This window comes from Lygodium microphyllum, chromosome 8, assembly GCF_053477565.2.
Source record: "Lygodium microphyllum isolate KBCC chromosome 8, Lygodium_microphyllum_v1.1.10, whole genome shotgun sequence".
In the NCBI taxonomy this organism is placed as follows: Eukaryota; Viridiplantae; Streptophyta; class Polypodiopsida; order Schizaeales; family Lygodiaceae; genus Lygodium; species Lygodium microphyllum.
In genome coordinates, this window is record NC_141142.1 from 41,431,417 (window position 1) to 41,452,853 (window position 21,437).

Sequence of the window (21,437 nt, forward strand, 5' to 3'; positions counted from 1 at the left end):
ACAAAATCACTCTCTGTCATGTGCTCCATCTCAAGCTATTTTTACGAATAGACTGCACAAGCCTCATTGCCCACCTAATACAATGAAGCAAGCTTATCGCAAACATCCTTGGCTGGTGTGCACAACGAGTATGTGAGATAACTTGTCTCTTTCTTATACAAGAGTGGAATCAAAGCATGAGCTTCGTCATCACACCCATACTATCTCAAGTAATTTGCCGTGGGAGGTGTAGTAGGAGTTGGAGTGGATGATCCATTGGTGACAGTGGATGAGCTAGAAGAACATGTAGCATTTTGTGTAGTCCGGCTTGCATGCCTAACCTCCGAACCACATACATAACCCTAAAGCTGCTTGGCAACTAGAATATGCTTTATCATGTATGTCCATATGAGATAATTAGTGCCATCCAATTTATCGGAGTCCCCGAATATTGAGCAAATTATTTTACCGTACCGTGCCTTACTGCAAATTGCTAGCATTTGTGACTAGCGGAAGTACAAAGTACAAATGCAAGGGCAACACAAAAATGAAGTAATGAAATGGCTAAGAACTTAATATTTTTCGCAAAATTGATGATGGCAATGAAGAATTTGTAGTTGAAAAGGGTCCAATATCCACAAATGTCGATGTAGAAGGTGTAATTGGCCTCAATGTTGATGAATTTGGGGAAATTTCACAAAAGCCCTAAATTTAGTTGTTGAAATTTTGTGAAATTTAGGCTCGAATGTGAAAAGCCTCAAATTTTTGGCGAGTAATCGAGCAACTTTTGGGTACCAAACATAGAATCCCCAATATTTGGGGTTTTTAGTTGAGAGTCCCAAATATTTTGATGAAATTGAGTGGAAATTTTAGTCAGCTGCAAAAATCCTCAAACCTGTGTTTGCTAATAGGGTTGCGAGCAATAATAGTTTGTTTATAAGGCTAATGTTGATTAAGGCTGGTGGCAAAGAATATTTTAATGTTAGTGCTGAAGACGACTGATGAAGCAGATGCTGTCCACGGGCTGTCGAACTCAATTTGATGACGTGGCGTGGCGAGGACGAAGTGATCCGTTCGATAGCGGCTTACAGGCGCAACAAGTGTGCACACGTGATTCTCGGTGCAGGCTTAACCTGGTGTTCTTGAGGTGGGCTATGGGCACGCAAAACAGGACTGTCAGCTACAAGCGTGGAATTGCCAAAATGTGCTTTGCCTGTTCGAGGTTGTCACAAGAGAGTTTTGACTTGGTGTTGTTGGCGTAGGTTGTCACAATAGGCAAGCGACGAGCAGGTGATTGATTGGCGATTGGTTGGGTTAGGTTCGATGGGCAAGAGGTGGCAGATCTGACAAGCAGATATGATGGGCAGCAGGCAGCAACGGTCGGCTAGTTTGAAGAGCAGAACTGAAGCAAATATGCAGCTTGTTGAACTTGGAGCAGCAACTGAGTGCGAGGCTCAATGGAAGTAGTAGGGGCAGTGGCTCATGAGCTAAGTGGTGGTGGGTGATAAGAACCTGACTCTAGTAGCACTATTAGGTTAGGATTCAGCAGTATGCACGTGTGCACACACACACACACACACACACACACACACACACACACACACACACACACATGCATATACTCTCTCACAATGAACAAGTGAATAGTAAGAGAGGAGAGAGTATTGGAAGGTCACATCTACTATGTGAGAATGATATGAAAGTACAATCCCCAAGGTACTAAGTCCTACACCTGTTGAAGGATGTCACATAGGGAAAAAACCCCTTCTCTAGCTAGAAGGGTAGGGAGTGTTCACATTAGAACTTAGAAGGAATACGATAAATGTAACAACTCTTGTGGAAGCCGGCCAAGGGAGGTATTGGACTATATTGTCTACCAAAGGTGGATGCTGATTAGGGTAGCAATTGGAAATACTTTAATGGGAGCTGAAGCAATCATGAGGAGGGACTAGAGTGATGGGGATAGTAGTTGGAACCAAATGCAAGTGTGGGCAGCCTTTAGATGTTCATGATATTAGCTTGTGATGATGGCAAACTAGAGAGACCAAGATGTGAGTTACCTAGCACACTCTTTGTTTTTAGAGATGGAACCAATTGAAGTTTTAGGGTTTTGCTTTGGGACGCTAAATCACACTTGCCCATTTGAGTTTTGGGGCTGTTTAGTGAGCTAATGAAGGTTTAATGAGTAATGCACATTTTTTTGGCTTAATACTTGCTCTCAAGTCGAAATTGGAAAGTGAGAGGGAGTGCTTAGCAAAGCTCACTACTTTTTTTGAGAGGTCCCACCCGAAAAGTAGCAAAGGGATGGGTTAGTGAGTGCTTGTTGGCCTACCAAGACTACAAAGGCGATGGTGAATCTTGCCTTAGGAGCTTGATGGATATTTCTTGGACTTCAAAAGAAAAAAAACATTAATGTGTCCCTTGTGGAAAGGGATGTTTGGGTCACAAATCACAAAACAGATAGCATTTACATAGTTACCTGCAAGAGGTGTTGATGATGAAGTAAGGGGGGACAAAATGAAGAGGCATGTAAGTGATTGGAGATTGGAGTGTAGGTGGAGATTGCTTGGGATCCAAAGTGAGCAGGGTGCTGTATAGATTGAAATGCATATATGAATGCTCCACAATACAAATGAAAGTGCTCATGTAGCAAGGTGCCACTCGGATAGTGTCAATCGTAGGCAAATTGTTTACTTGCCTAAACTTGTTTACAAAGATGATGTGAATATCATGCAATGCAAAGGTGGAGATGCACAGGAAAGGGATGCTGCATGGAGGACAAGAAGACAATGTGGAAATCTACAGCTCCTGATATAGGAGGAGGAAATGCTTGATGGCGATCTTCGTGTGGTATCGAGAACCATGTGAAGAAGAATGAAGAAGAAGCAACCCAAGTGAAAGAGCTAGGGAGAAGCAACTAGCAAGTTAGCAACTAGAGATGCTTGAAGATTTGCCTAGTAAGATGAAGCCTCCATGCCAATAGAAGAAGAGGGCTCAAAGGAAGATGAAAGCACAAAGGGAATGGCTAAGAACCTGCGTCTTTAGCCAATTGTTATTGCTTAACTAAAATATAAAATGAAGCATATACATACTAGAAAAGATCAAAAACCTATGTATCGGTGCTTTATATTGCGATGCTTTCATTCTAAGCAAAGAAAAACAAGGTAAGGCTAATGTGATAATCAAATGAATGATGAATAAATGTTAAAGTGAATGTGTGCAACGGAAGATAAATTTCCTATAACAGTAAATAGCCTAAAAGACAAACAGCCAATGGGCTTGACTTGGTAGCCTAAGGGTGTACTAGTCTAGTGTAACCTAAGGGACCTAGAATATGCTAGCAAGAGTATGGCCACCATTGCCACATCCATCAACAAGTCTTTACCAAGGAAACATGCTTAATAGGGAGAAACTAATCTAATTGTGGCTACATTAGAACCCCTTGTAAGAGTGGCTAGATGAGCATGTGATGTGAAATCTAGTGTACTTGGTATGCACGATCAATTGCCCAAACCTTTAGGTGTCCTAAAAAGTGTGGGCTAAGGGGGTTGTGCACATGCCACATGTCCAACGGTGCGATAGTGACCGATAAGAGCAATAGGTGCAAGTGCTAGGGGAGGGCCCCCTCTTTGCTACCGAGGTGGGAGACCTTGGGCTTTGTTATGACACTCCTTGTTTACATGATCTGAGCACTTGTAATGAGTGCAAAACCTATTATTTTGAGGGAGTTTCTGCTTGTTAGGTCTAGATTCTTTGTTTCCGTCTAAAGAAGGGGTGTCACACTTGTTAGGTGTAAAGAAATGCTTGAACAGAGATAGAGAATTTGGAGTGTATGACAAAAACAGTTGAACAATAGAACTCAAGATGAATATAGCTTAAAGTGATGAATGAATGAGCGAATGATCAAATGGTATGCTGAATATGATACAATGGATCTTAAATCTCCATGTCTGGAGGGACCAAGGATGAGGTGAGCTGGTAGAGGAGTCAGACACACCGATGACAGCTCCAAGAGTGTGTCATACTCTGAACAGATCTCAAAACACAGCAATGGCAGTTTGAATCTATCTAGAGATGTCTGAGTGAAGGTGGCAGCAGTGTAATTAGCCTAGACTACAGAAAATGTAGGTCTGACTGAGAAAATGAATAATGATCACAGGGTGATTGATTGAATTTCCATTTTCATTGAATCAGCTGAATTTCAGTGAAATATTGAATGTGAGAGTTTCAAGAAGCTTGATTCATTGTATCTGATTCCTTTTGCTCTCTTTTTTTCAGGTATGGAAATATGAAGGACAATGTTCTATCTTTAAAGGTTCCTCCTTAACCCCTCTTCTTTCTTTTTGCAACATAAGTTTCTTAATTGGTTGGACTTGAAAGTAGCCTGTCAGGCTTTAAAAAGTACAATAAAAGAATCTATCTAATCTGTCTTCATGGATATCCTCTACATCTTTAGTGTCGATTTAAGTATTTAAACAATCCAACATCACTCTTACATTTAATTCACAGGCAATTTTCATATCATTCTCTTAACCTTTTGACTTTGCAAGCAATCTAGCATATGGATCATATGTTGCCTAATCTTAATTCTTGGTTTTGCCAGACTGTTCTACCAAATGGTGATGTCATAAAAACTGCTAACCGAGCACGAAAGAGTGCAGCAGGGTAAGGTGATGTTGCACCACATTCTTATACTAACTTCTGGATGAAGTTCAAGTTTCATTTTGTTGTGATGGAGAATTGGGCTTCTTGCAGCTATGATTTGACAAGGCTGTTTATAGGCAGTGAAGGGACTTTAGGAGTCATAACTGAGGTGACTGTCCGTCTGCAAAAGATACCTGAAGCCTCCATAGTAAGTTCTGTGCCTTTCTGTCTGCCTGGATCATAGATTTACCTGAAAGATTCCTGAAATCCTGCCAAACTTCTAGGTAGCCATTTGCAGGTTTCCCACAATCAAAGATGCATGTGATGTTGCACTAGCAACCATGCATTGTGGAATTCAGGTAACTTACTAGTTTGTTTTCTTTCAAGTGTAAAACTAATGGCAGGCATTATTGTCATCCTCAAGCAACTCTTTGTGATTTGACAGGTGAGTCGATTGGAATTGCTAGATGAAATGTTTGTAAGGGCAATAAATATTGCAAATGGAAAAAATCTTGAAGAAGTGCCAACCCTGATGTTTGAGTTTATCGGCACAGGTTTGCGACATACTGCTTGCACTTCTGTCTAGAGGCAATTTAGAGTGAATGAGGAAGGACAGCCCTTACGAGTGACTTGTAATTATACTTGAGGGAATTCAAAGGCTGGTGTTAGTTACAAATGGAGGCAAGTTGGTGTTAAAAAGGAAATGGTAAACATTTTTGAATTTCAGGGAGTTTCCAGTAACCATAGGGAATGAGAAAGGAAAAATTAAAAATGGGAACAGAAACAAATATGGGAATGTTGAAACAGCAAAAACCTGGAGTTTCTTGTAACTATGGTTAATATGGTAGGAGGGCCCTTTTAAGTGAAGTTTTAATAATTTATGAGTGACTTCAACCCTAAGCCTGCACTGCAAAAATATTTGGTGCTTTCACTGTCCATTGCAAGTTTAGGTACATTGAGTACTAGTTTTGCATAGATAGAGTGCATAGTTCTGGTGTCAAATCTGCTGTTGTATGCAGATTTTAAAGCCATTGTAGTAGTTGTTTTTTCTTTGTTGTACATGCAGTCATTGCAACTGTGCAGGTCCAGAGGGCAGTCACAGTGACTGGGAGCTGCATGCAGGCAATCTGATGCATCATCGCAATTGTTTTCTGCTGCTTAGGAAACTTAGTCTACACTGCCTGTTTTCTTTTTCATAAAAAGGGGTGTCTGATTATATTACTCTAAGTCACAGTAGTTCATGGGCTCGATAGTGGAGTTGGAGCTAGATACTTACATCAAATGATATCTGCCTCTCTCACGGTGTTCTGGGAGGGATTTGATCTGGTCCTCGTTTTGTATGAGTTTCTTAGAGGCTAGGTCAAGGCACTTAGAGGTCTCTTAGAGATGATACCCAACATCATAGGGCTGGCCTTTATTGGGATGTACATTGACAAGGGGTCAAATTACGTAGACAAATTTGGAGTGAGGGGTCAAATTACATAGAGAAATGTGGAGGGCCAAGTGCATCATTGATAACCATTTTGCTTTATGTAGATGACATTGTCCTTGTATTAGACATACTAGAGGGGTGACAATGCTACCAAGATGCTCTAGAGAAATTTTGTGACAACATGGGTCTCATTGTGAACCTTGGGAAAACTAAGGTAATGGCCTTCAATACCTCTTCACATTGGATTGGAATGTATGGGATACAGTTTACATATAAAGGGTGCTCATTCTTTGTTCAATAAGATGCATAGAAGGACATTATGCATTTTATTGTGAGAATGCAAATGAGAATGCTCATGTAGCAAGATGCCACTTGGAGAGTGTCCTTCATGAGGACATTGCAAAAATATTGAGAAAGGGCCTAGAAGAAAAGAAAGCTGAGAATGAAGAAAGAACTCACCTCTGATCTGGTCCAAACAATGATTTAATGTTTGACAAGAAGACAGATAACCAGATATTTTGAAAACAAAAACACAATGCTGTCCATTGTGGCTCAATGCTGCTCAGCTAATCCTAAATGCATTTGTGTGATCACCAAGTTGTACTAGCCATCCATGATGTTGTCCTTGCAGTCTCCATAGGTGAATCTCACTTCTTTGTTCCAAAATGTGCAATTCACCTCATGGTTGATCTCTATAGGGAGATGGAAAAGTGGCAAGATAGACTTGCCAAACTGACCTCACCTGATCTGAAACTGCTGTGCTTTTTTACTGATCATGGCTTCCCTAAAGTTTCAAATGACTTCCCTAGTCTTAAAATTTAACGAGCTGTCCTAACTTTACATTTTGCTGGCCACACCCCAAACGTTGGTCCAAACTTTCAGTTTCACTCATGTCATCCACATTGTCCATTTCTACCATTTGATAATTAAACGTATTGAGGTCTTGCCCATGTCCTACATTATTCTTAAGTTCACATGCTGATGGCAATTCTCGTATTATGGACGCTGAAAGGAGAATGAGGGAGGGAGAGTTGGTTAGGGATACTGATATATAAAAAATGCTCTAAGAAAAACAATAAAAAGCAATCCATGCTTTATGGTTTGAGTTTTATTTCCCAATATTGCACGCTTGATTCTCTTGTTATTACAAATGGGTATTTATAAAGAGGATAGAATTATGCTGAATACTTGGAAAACTTGTATTACTTGTTAGGGTTACCCTTGAAAAGACTATTTTGCAAAGGTGGTGCACTAAATGCTTGGAGAAATATCTTTTGAGCCTTACAATGTAAATGCCTGTGCCCCCTAATAGTTTCATTATCAAGAGAGTATTAACAAAATGATTTGGTTTTAGAAAACTTGATTTTTGATGGGGCTAGGCATCAAATGACCAGGGTAAAATGCAGATTTGTGGTTCGAAAGTGTCATGAAAAGAGTCTCAAAACAACATCAGGATTAATTGGGGCTATTGGTGAGAAAATTGCTATACAATTGATCCTCTTTTAAGAAGAATGTACATGGATTTTTTAATCTCAAAAGACAGCAAATTTCCCTTTCAACTATTGATATTTTGTTTGGGCAGTGCGGGCTAACAAGGCATGGGGATCTTATTGGGGCTGGGATTCTAAAAGCTCAATCCAAGCTAATTTTCATTTCATTTCCTCAAATCTTTTTCCTCTTTTGATCCGTATTTCTTGGCCAAAGCATAGTAAGCTTGCAATTATAATTCACTTATTTTCAAGACTTTGCAGTTCAAGAAAGTAGAAAGAGTGGACACTTGAAGCTGCAAATCCTTTTTTCATGGTTGATCTGTAGTATGTCGATATGGCTTTCTTCTTGATCTTGAAGTGGAAGAAGAGGTCTGAAAAGAGGTGCTAGTAATGAATTTACAGGTCTACTATCCTGTAAAACAACATAGCAAGAAGAGAGAAATTGAGAGATTTGATGATGAAGAAGTGGGGGATGATGGTTGAGATGGCTAGGACTAACTTTTGGGGTCATCTTTAGCTATTGTACATGAGTTTATGATAAGGGTTATTGATGTAGAATGAGAGGAAGTTAGGAAGGGAGATGAAATGCAAAGAAAGAAAGTGGAGTGGCGCAAGACAAGTGTTGAATCACATGTCATAAAGTGAGACAAGCGCTGGGATAGTTGGAAGCTTGTGTGACTTGTCTCTTCTTTATGGACGTCCCTTTTGGGATGAAAAATGTTGAGAATAGGATCAATCAAATTTAATAAGCATCGTTAAATGTAAAAGGTCTTTTTAAATACATGACAAAACAATGCTAGAATCGTTATATGAGTTTTCTATACAAAGATATGTGCATTCTAAACTTTTATAAAACGCAGGGATCTCATAAAATTTAGGGATCTCCCATATAGGTATCTTATGAAAGCTCTTTTTGAATACATGACAAAACAATATCATCATATGAGTTTCCTATACAAAGATATGTGTATTCTAAACTTTCCGCCTACATTTGTACATTGTACAAACTTTTCATGATCATGCCACCTTGTTGATTGTAACTGTCTATCCTGGTGGATCTAGCCCATAGTTCAAGGCATTAATCCTTTCTACATGCAAGGTCAGATAGTAAATGACAAAAGTGTTGGGTTTTCATTTACGCCTCACTTACGCCTACGCTCACATAGGAGTGTCGATGATCAGTAGGACATTGGGGCACTTTTCACTCTAGGTATGAGAGGTTTTTTTCCCTAGACTTATTGTCTTATTTCGTATCTACTTATGTCACACACTTACGGATACTTATCGTGTTTGGGTGTGAACACCCCCTACAACCCTAAGGTTTAAGGGTTGTACTTTGTACTTTCAAATCACACTCTTTCAGTCTATTGCATTGGGTGTCAAGCTTCACTCTCCACATTGTCTACTACACTCTAAGCTGAGCTTCGATACTCTCTCCATCTTACATTTGGTATTAGAGCAGATCTCAGCTCAGCTAAGCTCTGCTCAGTTCATCAGCATTTAGGAGTGCCCGCGAGCTCCAAAGGTTTGCAGCTCTACCTGTTCTGCTCTCAGCACCTGCAGAGTGATGTCTTGGACACGGTTGATGTAAATTTCTGGGCAAATTTATCAGAAATTTTGGGGCTTTTGAGTTTTTTGAAGACATTGGCACATGTATTGCAGTCTCAGTCAGTAATAGACTGTTTTGGACAATTTTAGGGCAATAAATTTTGGGGATTTTGCTCATATAGTGTTGTTGAATACTGAATGCACATTGGACTACGTGCATTACAGACAATTTTGAGAGAGTGCACCTCAATGTACTAATTGCAGCAAGTTATTTGCTGTAATTTTTGGAAATTTTGAGATTTTCAGTTTGGTCCAACTTGGACATTGCTCTTTTGCTTCTTTTGATAATTGATTATCATGGCCAATCAGGGAGGAGATGTCTTTACCTATGTATCCTAGGAGGACAGATTGGATGGTAACAACTACTCACTTTGGTTCTTTATGATGAAGAATGTGCTTGTGGCAAAAAATCTTTGGGATTATGTCAGTGGAGAAGAAGTTAGGCTCGGAGTTGTGGCTCTTGCTACTCCTCCTCCAGGAGGACGTGGACAACAGGCACCTCATCCTGCTCCGCTTCAGCCACTTCCCCAAAGATCAGTAGCTCAAAAAGCATGGGATACACGAGATGCACAGGCTTTGTTGCTGATTGCATTGGCAGTTCAACGATCCATCATCCCCCACATTTATTTAGCAGCTTCTTCATGAGAATCTTGGCTAATTGTGGAGTAGATGTTTGCTGGTAAGAATGAGACTTGCGTCTCTTTCTTAAAGAAAGAGTTAGAGACATTGAGGATTGATGAGGGTGATTCTTTGCAGGATCACTTGAACAAAATTCAGGACTTGCATGAGTAACTTATGAACATTGATGAGTACTATTCAGATGCACAAATGATATCTACTACATTGAACTCATTATCTCCTTTGTACTTGGCTTTTCATACAGCCTTAAACCTCACCATGAGGATTGCCACACAACCGATTACTTTTATTCAATTAGTTTGTTTGCTTCTGGAAGAGGAGCAAATAAGAAGAAATAGTGGTGTGGATGTCATAGCCTTTGAGCAGGCTTTTATGGCTAGACAGAAGGGCAAAGGCAGTAAAGAATGCTCCGCAGAGCTCTGAGACTTCTGACACCTCACAAGGAAGTAAAAAACAAGGGGGACACGAAAGCCAAAAAGAGCAAATGCCATTATTGCAAGAAGCTAGGCCACTACATCACTGAGTGTAGAAAGTGCATCGCCAAGGAGAAAAATGAGTCAGGAATGTCTGTTTCTGATGCTCCTTCCACTGCTACTGAGTCCACATCCTTTGTTGCAGATAGGGACCATTGCTTTTACACATGCAATTATGACACTTCTTGGGCTGATCGAGCATTTAGCTCTACTGAGCATGCAGGCGCTTGGCTTTTTGACAGTGGTGCTTTTAGACACATCACATCTTGCAGAGATTTATTTGCTTCTGTTTGTTTAGCTCCAGTTGGCAAGTCTACACATTGTGCCAACAATGCATCATACCCTGTTAGAGGTATTGGGGAGATTGTGCTCATAGCCATTAATGGCTCTATTTTCTGTCTACAGGATGCTTTGTTTGTTCCCGGTATAAAGAAGAATTTGCTCTCTATTTCTTCTTTGGCACGTTGTGGGTTGCAAGTCACATTTGATGATGACAGATGCATGGTGAGAGACAAAGAACACATGACTTTGGTCTTGACTGGCACTTTATGTCATGGGTTATATGACTTGGATGCTCTTTCAATTGATCAGTCAGTGTACTTGGCATCCACTCTTACTCGTGTTATGATACAGGCAGAGTTATGGCATGATCAGATGGGGCATGTAAACTTTGGTAGGTTGATGCTCTTACAACGTACATAGATGCTAGGTGGATTACCTCTTCGGGAGAGACCTCCTGAGCACTTGTGCGAAGGATGTATTTTGGAGAAAATGCATCGGTTTTCGTTTCCCCGTGATGTTGCTTTCAGACCCATAGCCAGGTTAGAGTTAGTGCATTCAGATGTATGTGGGCCTATGCAGACAAAGTCATTGGGAGGATGTTACTCTTTTGTGACTTTTATTGATGACTTTACTTGATTCTGCTGGGTCTATCCCTTGGTAAAAAATTCAGAAGTGTATGATCCATTCTTGGCTTTTGTTCCACTTGTTGAGAACCAATCTGACTGCAGAATAAAGACTCTCCGTCGGACTGAGGGGGGGAATATATGTCCTCTATGCTGAATTCTTCTTTGAAGTAGAAGGGCATTATCCATAAGTTCACTACTGCTTATATTCCACAGTAGAATGGGGTTGCAGAGAGGAAGAATCGGTCACTCATGGAGATGGCCAGATGTATGCTGAAAGCAAAGAGCTTGCCACACAGTTTTTGGATGGAAGCCGTTATGTGTGCTTGCCATGTTTTGAACAGATACCCCACCAAAGCATTAAAGAAAATTACACCTTTTGACGTTTGGAGCAGCCGGAAACCTTCTGTTGGACTCTTTAGTACCTTTGGGTGTCTTGCATATACACACATTCCCTAGGTACTCAGAAAAAAGTTGGATAACACGGCTGTCAAATGCATTTTTTTGGGATATAGTAGTGAGAGCAAAGGCTACAGACTCTATGATCCTGTCTCTAAAATGGTGTTTGTCAGTAGGAATGTACTATTTGATGAAAAATCAAAATTATCCCTTGCTGGTTTAGACACATATCAGGCTGCCCGTGATGTATTTGAAGGGCTACTGGCCATTACATTTGGTGAGTCAGCTGGAGTTTCAGCAAGTGAACTCAATGTTTAGCCAGTTGCTCCTTTGGAAAATGCAGAAAATCAGCCATTGGCTGATCTGAATAATCAGCAAAGTGCTAAAACTGAAATTCAGCAAGAGCTTATGCGTAGTCAAGAGGCAAGACAAATGCCTAGATGGTATTTACAGACTATGAAAGATAGTCATCTGGATGCACCCATGGCTGGTTGTACTAGAAGGGAAGCTCGTATGCATGATACTGCACATACCATGGAGTTTGTTATGGCAGCAAACACAGTTGATGATAAGGAGATTGAATGTTTTGAAGATGCACAACAAAGTGTGCATTGGATGGCAGCAATGCAAGCTGAATTGGATTCTATCACTAAGAATCAAACATGGGATTTAGTGTCTTTGCCCTTTGGGAAGAAAGGCATTGGAACAAAATGGGTCTACAAGATGAAACGGAATGCAGATGGATCCATTGATAAATACAAGGCAAGGCTTGTAGCTAAAGGCTATACACAGAAGAAAGGCATTGACTATGAGGAGACATTTGCTCCTACCTCCTGAATGACGACCTTCAGGTCTATGGTTGCTTTGGCTGCCCATTATGGATGGATTGTGCATCAGTTGGATATTAAAACTGCATTTTTACATGGGGAACTTCATTTGGAAGTATATGTACAACAACCCATTGGTTTTGCAATTGAGGTATCCGAACACTTCATTTGCAAGCTGAAAAAGGCTTTATATGGTTTGAAACAAGCTCCTAGAGCTTGGTATGCAAAGATAGATGTTTTTTTGCTTAGCCAAGGGTTCATAAACAGGTCATCTGAGTCTACCCTTTACGTATTTAAAGAGGGGGGATCCATGCTGATCATTTATCTATATGTTGATGATCTCTTGCTTACAGGGACACATGCTGATCAGATTTCAGCATTCAAACAAAATTTGCAGCAAACTTTTGACATGCGAGACTCGGGGTCTTTGCATTATTACTTGGGCATTCAGTTCATACATGATATTAGAGGTATTGGTTTATCACAGTTAAGATACATTGGTAAACTTCTTGAGAAGTTTGGCTTACAGGATTGCAAGCGAGTCTGTATACCAGGAACCTAGACTAAAGCTGTCATGACGTGATGACAGTGATTTGTTTGATATACACACATATGCTTCAACAATTGGGTGTCTTATTTACCTATGCATCACAAGGCCGGACATACAGTTTGCAGTTTCAGCACCGAGTAGATATATACATCAGCCACGCATGTCACATTAGCAAGCTGTTAAGTGTGTTTTTCGTTACTTGCAAGATACTAGATCTCTTGGATTGCTTTATGCCAAGGGGGGACCACTGCAGTTATATGCTTACAGTGATTCTGATTGGACTGGTGATTATGATTCATGTCACTCCACTAGTGGCAATTGTTTCTTTCTTGGCTCATCTTGTGTATCTTGGCTTAGCATGAAACAATCCACTGTTGCCACATGGTCATGTGAAGCTGAATCAAATTTGATCTCTTGCGGTGGTGAATGATCCTTATACTCTTGAAAACTCTTCACTCGAGGGGGGTTTGTTGGGTTTTCACTTATGCCTCACTGACGCCTATGCGGAGGGTTGGTGATGAGCATGACACTGGGGCACTTTTTACTCTCGGTGTGAGGTTTTTTCCCCAGATTTATTGTCTTATTTCATATGTGCTTATGTCACACACTTACAGGCACTTATCGTGTTCGGGTGTGAACATCCCTTACAACACTAAGGTTTAAGGGTTGTACTTTGTACTTTCAGATCACACTCTTTCAGTCTATTGCATTGGGTGTTGTGCTTCACTCTCCACATTGTCTACTGCACTCTGAGTTGAGCTTCGATCCTCTCTCCATCTCACAAAAAGCAGTGCTAGAATCCTTATACGAGCTTTTATGCAAAGAGATGTGCATTCTAAACTTTCAACCTACGAATGCATATTGTACAAACTTTTCATGATTATGTCATCTTATTGAATGTAACTATGTATTTTGACGGATCTAGCTCACATTCCAAGGCATTAGTTTTTTGTGTGTGCTTTGACCTTGATATGCTTGAGTTTTGGTTATAGATGCCCAATCAAGTCATATAGGTGGAACTATATTATTTACGTGGGTCCACCATAACCTGTGACCACTCACTAGTAAAGGCAATTGTATTGCACTTTTCTAGAAAACTATCAATTTCATGGGAAACAAATTTGATAGATAATTGATTATGCAAATTAATTGAAAAAGGTAATAAATTCTTTTCTATTGTGTCATAACATACAAGTTGCCTAAGGAGAGTTCTATCTACAGATCAAGTACAATAGTAGTTACACTAGCTTTTGGGCTAGAAGTATGGCTACTCTAAAGCTTGAAGATGTTGTCTTTACATTGGTAGGCTCACACGTAGGGACAATGTCTCAAGGTGGTCAACAAGTAGCCACCAGATCACAAAGGGACAGTAGCTCCTCTTGTATGACTTCCGTAGTCGTCTGATATCTATGATAGAGCTAACCTGGTGGGGCCGGTACAATTCTCGAAAGGCCTTTCCATTTTTACTAAAGCTTTCAACAATGAAAAATGATTTTTTAGATTATTGGTGATGAAGTTTGGGTGGTGTGGCTACTGAGTGCAGGATACACAACCAATATTACAGCTGCACATTTGCCTCCTCCAAGGACTCTGATCCCAAGTATAATACGGTGCAGTCCTAAAAACTTTCATATGTGTCTATGAGGCAGTGTTCTGCCGGCTGAACTGAGAAATGGAAGAGCTGCAATAGGCTGAAGATGGACATGAATACAGGGAAAGGAATATTTTGTTAGTCCTCAAGCTTTGAAGAACTGCCCCTTGAAATAGGGCCAGGCCAGTCTGCTTACTGGCAGCAGATTGGCCTGCCACATGGTGGCTGGCTGGACTGCCCTGTCAACATGCCGTCTGACCAATTGATGCTGGTTAGTCTGATTCTATCTGACTGTGCCTTGTTCTATTCAACTCCATCTGCCAGTTGGTGCTGGTACATGCCTTGTCCTTCATCATATGCCCCATGACCTTCATTTCTGTATTTTCGGCACCCGTGCATCTCTGAGAGTCACAAATTGAAATATAGCAATGCAGGGTTCTTTGGTGTTATAGAAGTTCTTTTTATTGCGGCTTAGATGAAATCCTCATTTCAAATATCCAGATAATAGATTTTAGATGCAAGAACTTGACAGCACTTGTCCATCTCTGTGGGTCACAACTCGAGCGGCATAGGGTCTTTCTAATGGTATGCAGCCTGCAATTACTTTTTTTTTGGGAGGAGGGGGGGGGGGGGTACCGAGATGAAATCCCCATTTCAAATATCCAGATAACACATCGTAGATGCAAGACCTTAAAGATGAAAAATTGACCATAAAGATGCCTTGGACCTTTATTTCTGTATCTACATCACCCATGCATCTCTATGGGTCACAATTCGAAGAGTGCAGGGTTCTTGTTAGGTTATGTAGCCCACAACTAGATGCTGGTAGTGGAAATGAAATCCCCATTTCTAATATCCAGATATTAAATTTAGATGCCATCAGTTTTCCATACACCTTTCTGGATTAGTATTTTATACTATTAGCTGGAGTATTTCTATGTACTACTAGCTGGAATCTTTTTGGCATGAAACAAAAGTGGCCCACAGTATTGACATCTTATAGTTTCTTTTCAGAGGCTTATGCTTTGGAACAAACTGTACGAGTACAAAAAATAGCTGAAGGTCATAAGGGTGCTGATTTCATATTTGTCAGATCTGCTGAGGAGAAGGAGCAACTCTGGAGGGTGTAATTTCAGATTTTGTTGATTTCTTTGCCAGAAAAGAACTTTCCAATAAAAGTAATTTGGACAAGCATGGGCCACTCTGATCTAGTTAATTTCTGAATCAGATGAGAAAGGAGGCTTTGTGGGCATGTTTATCGCTGAAACCTGATGCTGATGCTATCACCACAGTATGTCATGTCCCAACTTCACTACATCTAAAATTGACTGCTGAACAAGCACTCATGAAGTCTTGAGTAAAATTCATGTAGGATTTGAGATCTTTTGAAACTCACAACAGATGTGATGATTCATTGTTTATTGTTTCAGGATGTTTGTGTTCCTCTATCTAAGCTTGCTGAATGTATTGATAGGTCCAAGAAAGAAACAGATGCCTCTTTCCTGACTTGGTAAGAATGTTTTCAGATGTTATTATATATTTTGGCCTAATTAAAGATCGTTTTCTTGTGCTCAAAAGAAAATGCAAGAAATGTTACACCGGGTTTCAAGTTTCAGTTGGTTTTTATATTAGCCTAAAGGATGGAGAACAATGGACCATTGTTGTGTGTGTAATCACCTTGCTACTTGATTTATAGAGGTCTTTTTGCTGTATGTTGGAAATGTGCTTCTGGAAAGTGTAAGTGAACCAGCACAATGAATGCTCTTACAGGTTCCGAACTAACAGAAGATACCCCCAAATCAAATAACATTGCCTCTCCTCTCCATTAGATTATGCCAGTGTGATTCTGTCCTGTGACTCTGAAGTAACCTTACACTTGAGATCTCTTGCTGCTGAAAACTTTATACTGAAATCCCCATTTATGGAATCTAAAATAATATAGAAAATCTTTGAAGGTTCTGCAGCATCACCAGATTTATTACGAAAAAGGAATGATCTCTACGTGCATCTCATTCTATATTGAGGAAAGTGTCGTGTCCCAGAACCAACTCCTCATCTGCAACGGTCTTAAGAAAGAATGACCTACAATCACAGGTGCCAATGATTCTTACCCCTCCTAACTATGCTCAAAATAAGTCCCAAAAGCGAAGGGCAGGCCAACTAATTGCAATCAGTAGGCAGGACCCAACACTTGTAAACTGGTCTTCCACTGTATGTGTTTTGGGCCACCAGTCGGATTCCTTGAGTTCCGAAGGGGAATTGGTAGGGTAGAGTCACTCCATTAAAATCTCCTACTCAGTCACCATATCTGGGCAACAAACCATTTATCTAGAGACCCACCTCTAACAGCCAAGTGAGACTTCGTTGCCTTGGCGCTACTTTGAGGGCACCTAGCCATGAGGGTTCAGGAGGATCCCCCCTCCCAGCGTGCACGGAGAATTGTTCAAATATTGACAGGAGTGATTAACTCTTTCTTCAGATGTTTTAACCTCTTTTGTCTTGTCAGTCTCTATCTACACCTCAGCTAGTCGGCACTTTAGGTGTATAACATACATTATAGTAGAGATGAGTGTAAATTGCAAGGTTTTGAAATCTCCTTAGGAGTTTTTCCCCCTTGTATGTGTATATATCTGTTTTCAGTTCCTTTTTGTCTGTGCTCTCTTATCTTTAGCAAAGCTGTAAGCATTGTCTTGCTCCTTCATTTTCCTTTGTTGCTTGTGTTCGTGACTTGTCCTCTTGCCATTGCTCCAACAATTGGTATTAGTGCAATCATTCTGAATGCCTTTGCAAAAAGGCTTTGTTCAATGTGCCAAAAACACCTCTTATATTGTTCAAGGTGTAGGTAGACTGCAGCTTACCACATCAAACAGTGGCACGCTCTCATTAGTGCTTTATGTATTGAGTACATTCAACAAAATCTATAATCAAGATGGCAGACATTGGAAGGCAATTACAAGGACGCAAGGAATGGCTGTATAGGGCTCTCTACTAGAGATTGACCATGACCAATGAGAAACTACACATGCTTTATGCATCTTGTTTCCAGAGAAAATGAAAGCATTTTTAAAATGACCTTTGAAAGACTATTCATCATCATTGTTTAAGAGCATGTGTGGTTTCTGTTAACCTTTTATGTGAAAATCCCAATGAAATTTTGACACTTTCAATTTGATACATTATTCATACTAGTTCTGATTGATTGAATTTGTTGTCCTTCAGTGCAACTTTGGCACATGCAGGGGATGGAAACTTCCATACGCTCATTTTATATGATTCAGCAAACAAAAAAGAGGTCCAAGAAGCAGAGCGTCTCTCTAAATATATGGTAGATACGGCTCTTGAAATGGAAGGTAAACAGACTAAGATAGAGGCAGTGAAATTCAAGATCTAGATTGTGTCTAGTAAACATGATTGACAGATTTATAGACTTTTCTCTTGGAAACGAAAATCATAATTGACACACCTTTTTCCTGTGCAAGACTCTATATGATTGTAGGAGAAATAGAAATAATCTAGTCCTACTACAGTTTTGTAAGCATCCACGAAGTGGAGATGTAGTGACATCTAGAGGTTAGAATAACCACTCATTTGGTAAATACACTTATTTTTACAATTTAGGAATAGAGGCATCCGTCTAGTATGATAAAGGCTTGGGCCCCAAATGGCTGCTCCATAGAGTAGTATGGGCATAACTAAAGTCTCAAAGAGCCACAATTTGGTACGGGGCTCCTGAACCTACATGTGTGCATACTGTCGCTGTAGAGCGCCCAAAGCTACATATGCCCATGCAAGCCTAGAAGCCTCCTTCCATGAAAACTATGGCCCTTTGAAAGTGACCCCGAGGTACACATATTATCTAACCATTTTTATAGACTGACTGTCATACATAAAGTGATGCTTTGAGCATGTCACCCAAGTTGCTGAGGTGTTAAAGACCATAAATTTAGTCTTTCCATGATTAACCTTGAGGCCTTTCTCTTCACAAAACACATGCAATGCATCCAGATGTTGGTGAGCCCCTTAGGTGAATTTGAGATGAGCACAATATCATCTGCATATAGCAAAATTGGTATCAATATCCCTGCCAAGATAGCTTCCATACAACCCGATCTCTATATGTAATCTGAAATCTTGTCAATGTACAATCCAACAGCAAAGGAGAGAGCGGACAGCCTTGCTTTACACCAACCATGCTAGACACTGAGTCAAATATCCTGCATCAAGTCTCATTGAACCATTTTTCTGAAGGGACATCCTTAACAACTTATAGGCCGCGTACCGTTATTGTGACCTTCGTTCTGCTATGATTACTCTGCCATCTCTATAAACAGTATACTTACCTTCTTTACTTGCTTCCAACACCGTTGGCATGCTAGCCCTTCTATGCTTTAATTGTGCAAGTGTGAGATCCTCATTGAGATAAGCTTTTTCGCCTTTCAAAGTCTTTTTTGTTGAGAGGAAGGCCCTCTTATTATCCATGTCCTCAAATTTCAGCATGAGGATCCGACCTCTTTTGCCACTTGGATCACCTACCCTCCATGCATCCATAATGCATGTCTCATTCACACCCATTTTAGCACAAAGTGTTTTAGCATCCTCTAGAGGGGTTCCTTTTTCAACCCATCCCACCACACGAACACGTAATGCACGAAGTTTCCTTTTTGCTTTCTCTTCTAGAATTGCATTCATCATTTCTACTTTGTTCTGAGGCATCCCTTTGTTTCTTTTGACTACCTCAATCCATTGTGCATTTTCTTTCATTGTATGTTCGACATTTTCTACTTTCTTCTGAGGCCCCTTCGCCACATTCACCTATGTGTGCATGTCCTTTTTAAAACTTTCCACCTCTTGCTTTAATTCCGATGCAAATGGCATTGTTGTTTGTGCATCCATCATTGACTTGTGTGTCACTAATTATTTCTTACATGCCTGTAACTGCCTTTTTATTCAGCAATCTCCATATCCTTGGCTGCTATGTGTGCATTTGTATCAGATTTCAATGCATCCATATCTACTTTCTAGGCATCACTTACTTTGTTCAAGTTATTTGTCATGTCAACTTGCAAGTTAGACTTGATTTCTTTGTATTTTGCATCATCCCAGACCTGAATGCATGATTTCATGTTTGCATCTATAGCAGCACTTAGCTCCCTTTTGAATGTCTCCTGCAATTTGTCATATATGTCTTTTTGCTTTGTATCCATGTCATTCATCACTTTTTGTTGCGTGCTGCCCCACACCTTCATACATGCTTTCAGGTTTGCATCCATTTCAGCATTTAATTCCTTTCCCCATGTTTCCTATATTGCATTCATGTCACTTGTTACCTTGTCAATCATTGGTATACATATTGTTGAAATCTCAGCTCTTATGAGGGCTTTCACGTCATCCAAACCATTTGTTGCAATCAGCCTTTGCATCTTTGTCCATTGCTTGGCAGTTGTGGGAGTGGCATTTTCATGAGAATTAGTCCCCCTTGGATTCCATCTTGCTGGTAGCCCTGTTTGACTGTTGATCCCTCTTTGACTGTTTGACCCTTCTCTCATCTGCAAAAGGTGCTTCTCTACTCCATACTTACACACCAATTCAGCAAGCATTTGCCATTCTCATCTCCCTCTATTGGATCTTGAATCTCGGTGGTGAGGCAAGTCACTTCATGCAAGGAAATCCCTCAAAACATCGTAGATGAGATTCTCGCCAAGTTGAGAGAGGGATCCACAAGAGGAGAATTGGCGTATTGGCACCAACTCCTATCGTTACTAATGAGAAAGCATCGAATATGGATGTATCTTCAATCGATGCAGGATAGGCCTCTACCATTGGTGGTTGGGGCTCCACATCCGTATCCGATTGTGGCGAAAGACAAAGAGTGGAGACTCATGTGGCACCAGAGAGACAATTCTCTCTCTCTTAAGCTTTTGGTTGTGTGTGGATTGGTTGCTTTTCCTTTCTTAGAGAAGGGCAAGGACTTGCGGATGTTTAAATTACATGCATGGTGATTGAGTGCAATCTTGCATTCAATGTCCTAAAGCAAGAGCAATGGAAGATGATAAAATCCATTGACAATGTGGATCCATGTGAAGGATACCCGATGTCACATACAATGACATGAGGACGAAGAAGATTGATGAAGAGGAGAGGATTGATAGAGCCCTCGATCCTATTCGGGCGGCATGGATAAAATATGGTTTCTCCATTCTCACCGACAGATGGAGTGATAGCACAAAATAGGGTATCATCAACATACTCATCTCATGTCCACTCGGCACTTACTTTTTGCAGGTCGTAGTAGACACCGGAAAGAGGGGGAGCAAAACGACCGGCATATTCATATACCACCACATTTAGCAAGCTATCATTGAGGTATTCATTGTCTTTTAAATATGTTTCACTTTCTTTCATGATAATTTATGCATAACTTTCTATCTCCCTATTCTCTCTAATATCTGTCTCGATTCTCTTTTTCCCCTAAATCTCTATCTCTCTTGATTTTTGAATCTTGAAAGTCTCAACTCTCTTTATCTCTCTAACCCCCAAGTATTGTTACTTGTAATTTGTGGTTGTAGGTGGGCCCCTTGAATGTGGTGTAAGTTTTTATCGACAATGCATTGAATTGTTGGTGCATGGGCTGTTTGCTTGAGGCCGAGTTTCCCACCATTATGTAGACTCCATGTGCTCCTAAAGCAAGAGCAATGGAAGATGGTAAAAGCCATTGACAATGTGGATCCACGTGAAGGATGGACCGGTGTTACATACAATGACATGAGCATGAAGAAGATTGATGAAGAGAAGGAGAGGATTGATAGAGCCCTCGATCCCATTTGGGCGGCATGGATAAAATATGGTTGCTTCATTCTACTGACGGATGGAGCGATCGCAAGAAACAGGGTATCATCAACA

At 40.4% G+C, this 21,437-nt stretch overlaps 1 protein-coding gene across 8 annotated transcripts in view; it reads left to right on the forward strand.

Moving 5' to 3' along the window:
• The window catches only part of LOC148032202 (D-lactate dehydrogenase [cytochrome], mitochondrial-like), a 178,744-nt gene that overhangs the window by 88,006 nt on the left and 69,301 nt on the right, over positions 1 to 21,437 (forward strand). For 7 of the 8 annotated variants that reach the window (XM_087682846.1, XM_087682849.1, XM_087682847.1 and 4 more), the window contains exons 8-16: positions 4,258 to 4,294; positions 4,583 to 4,644; positions 4,735 to 4,831; positions 4,908 to 4,982; positions 5,069 to 5,177; positions 15,552 to 15,661; positions 15,766 to 15,828; positions 15,968 to 16,047; positions 17,757 to 17,887. In XM_087682846.1, coding sequence (XP_087538972.1) covers positions 4,258 to 4,294; positions 4,583 to 4,644; positions 4,735 to 4,831; positions 4,908 to 4,982; positions 5,069 to 5,177; positions 15,552 to 15,661; positions 15,766 to 15,828; positions 15,968 to 16,047; positions 17,757 to 17,887 — 764 coding nt within the window. The remainder of the gene's footprint in view (positions 1 to 4,257; positions 4,295 to 4,582; positions 4,645 to 4,734; positions 4,832 to 4,907; positions 4,983 to 5,068; positions 5,178 to 15,551; positions 15,662 to 15,765; positions 15,829 to 15,967; positions 16,048 to 17,756; positions 17,888 to 21,437) is intronic. The other variant, XM_087682845.1, reaches the window with a different exon arrangement.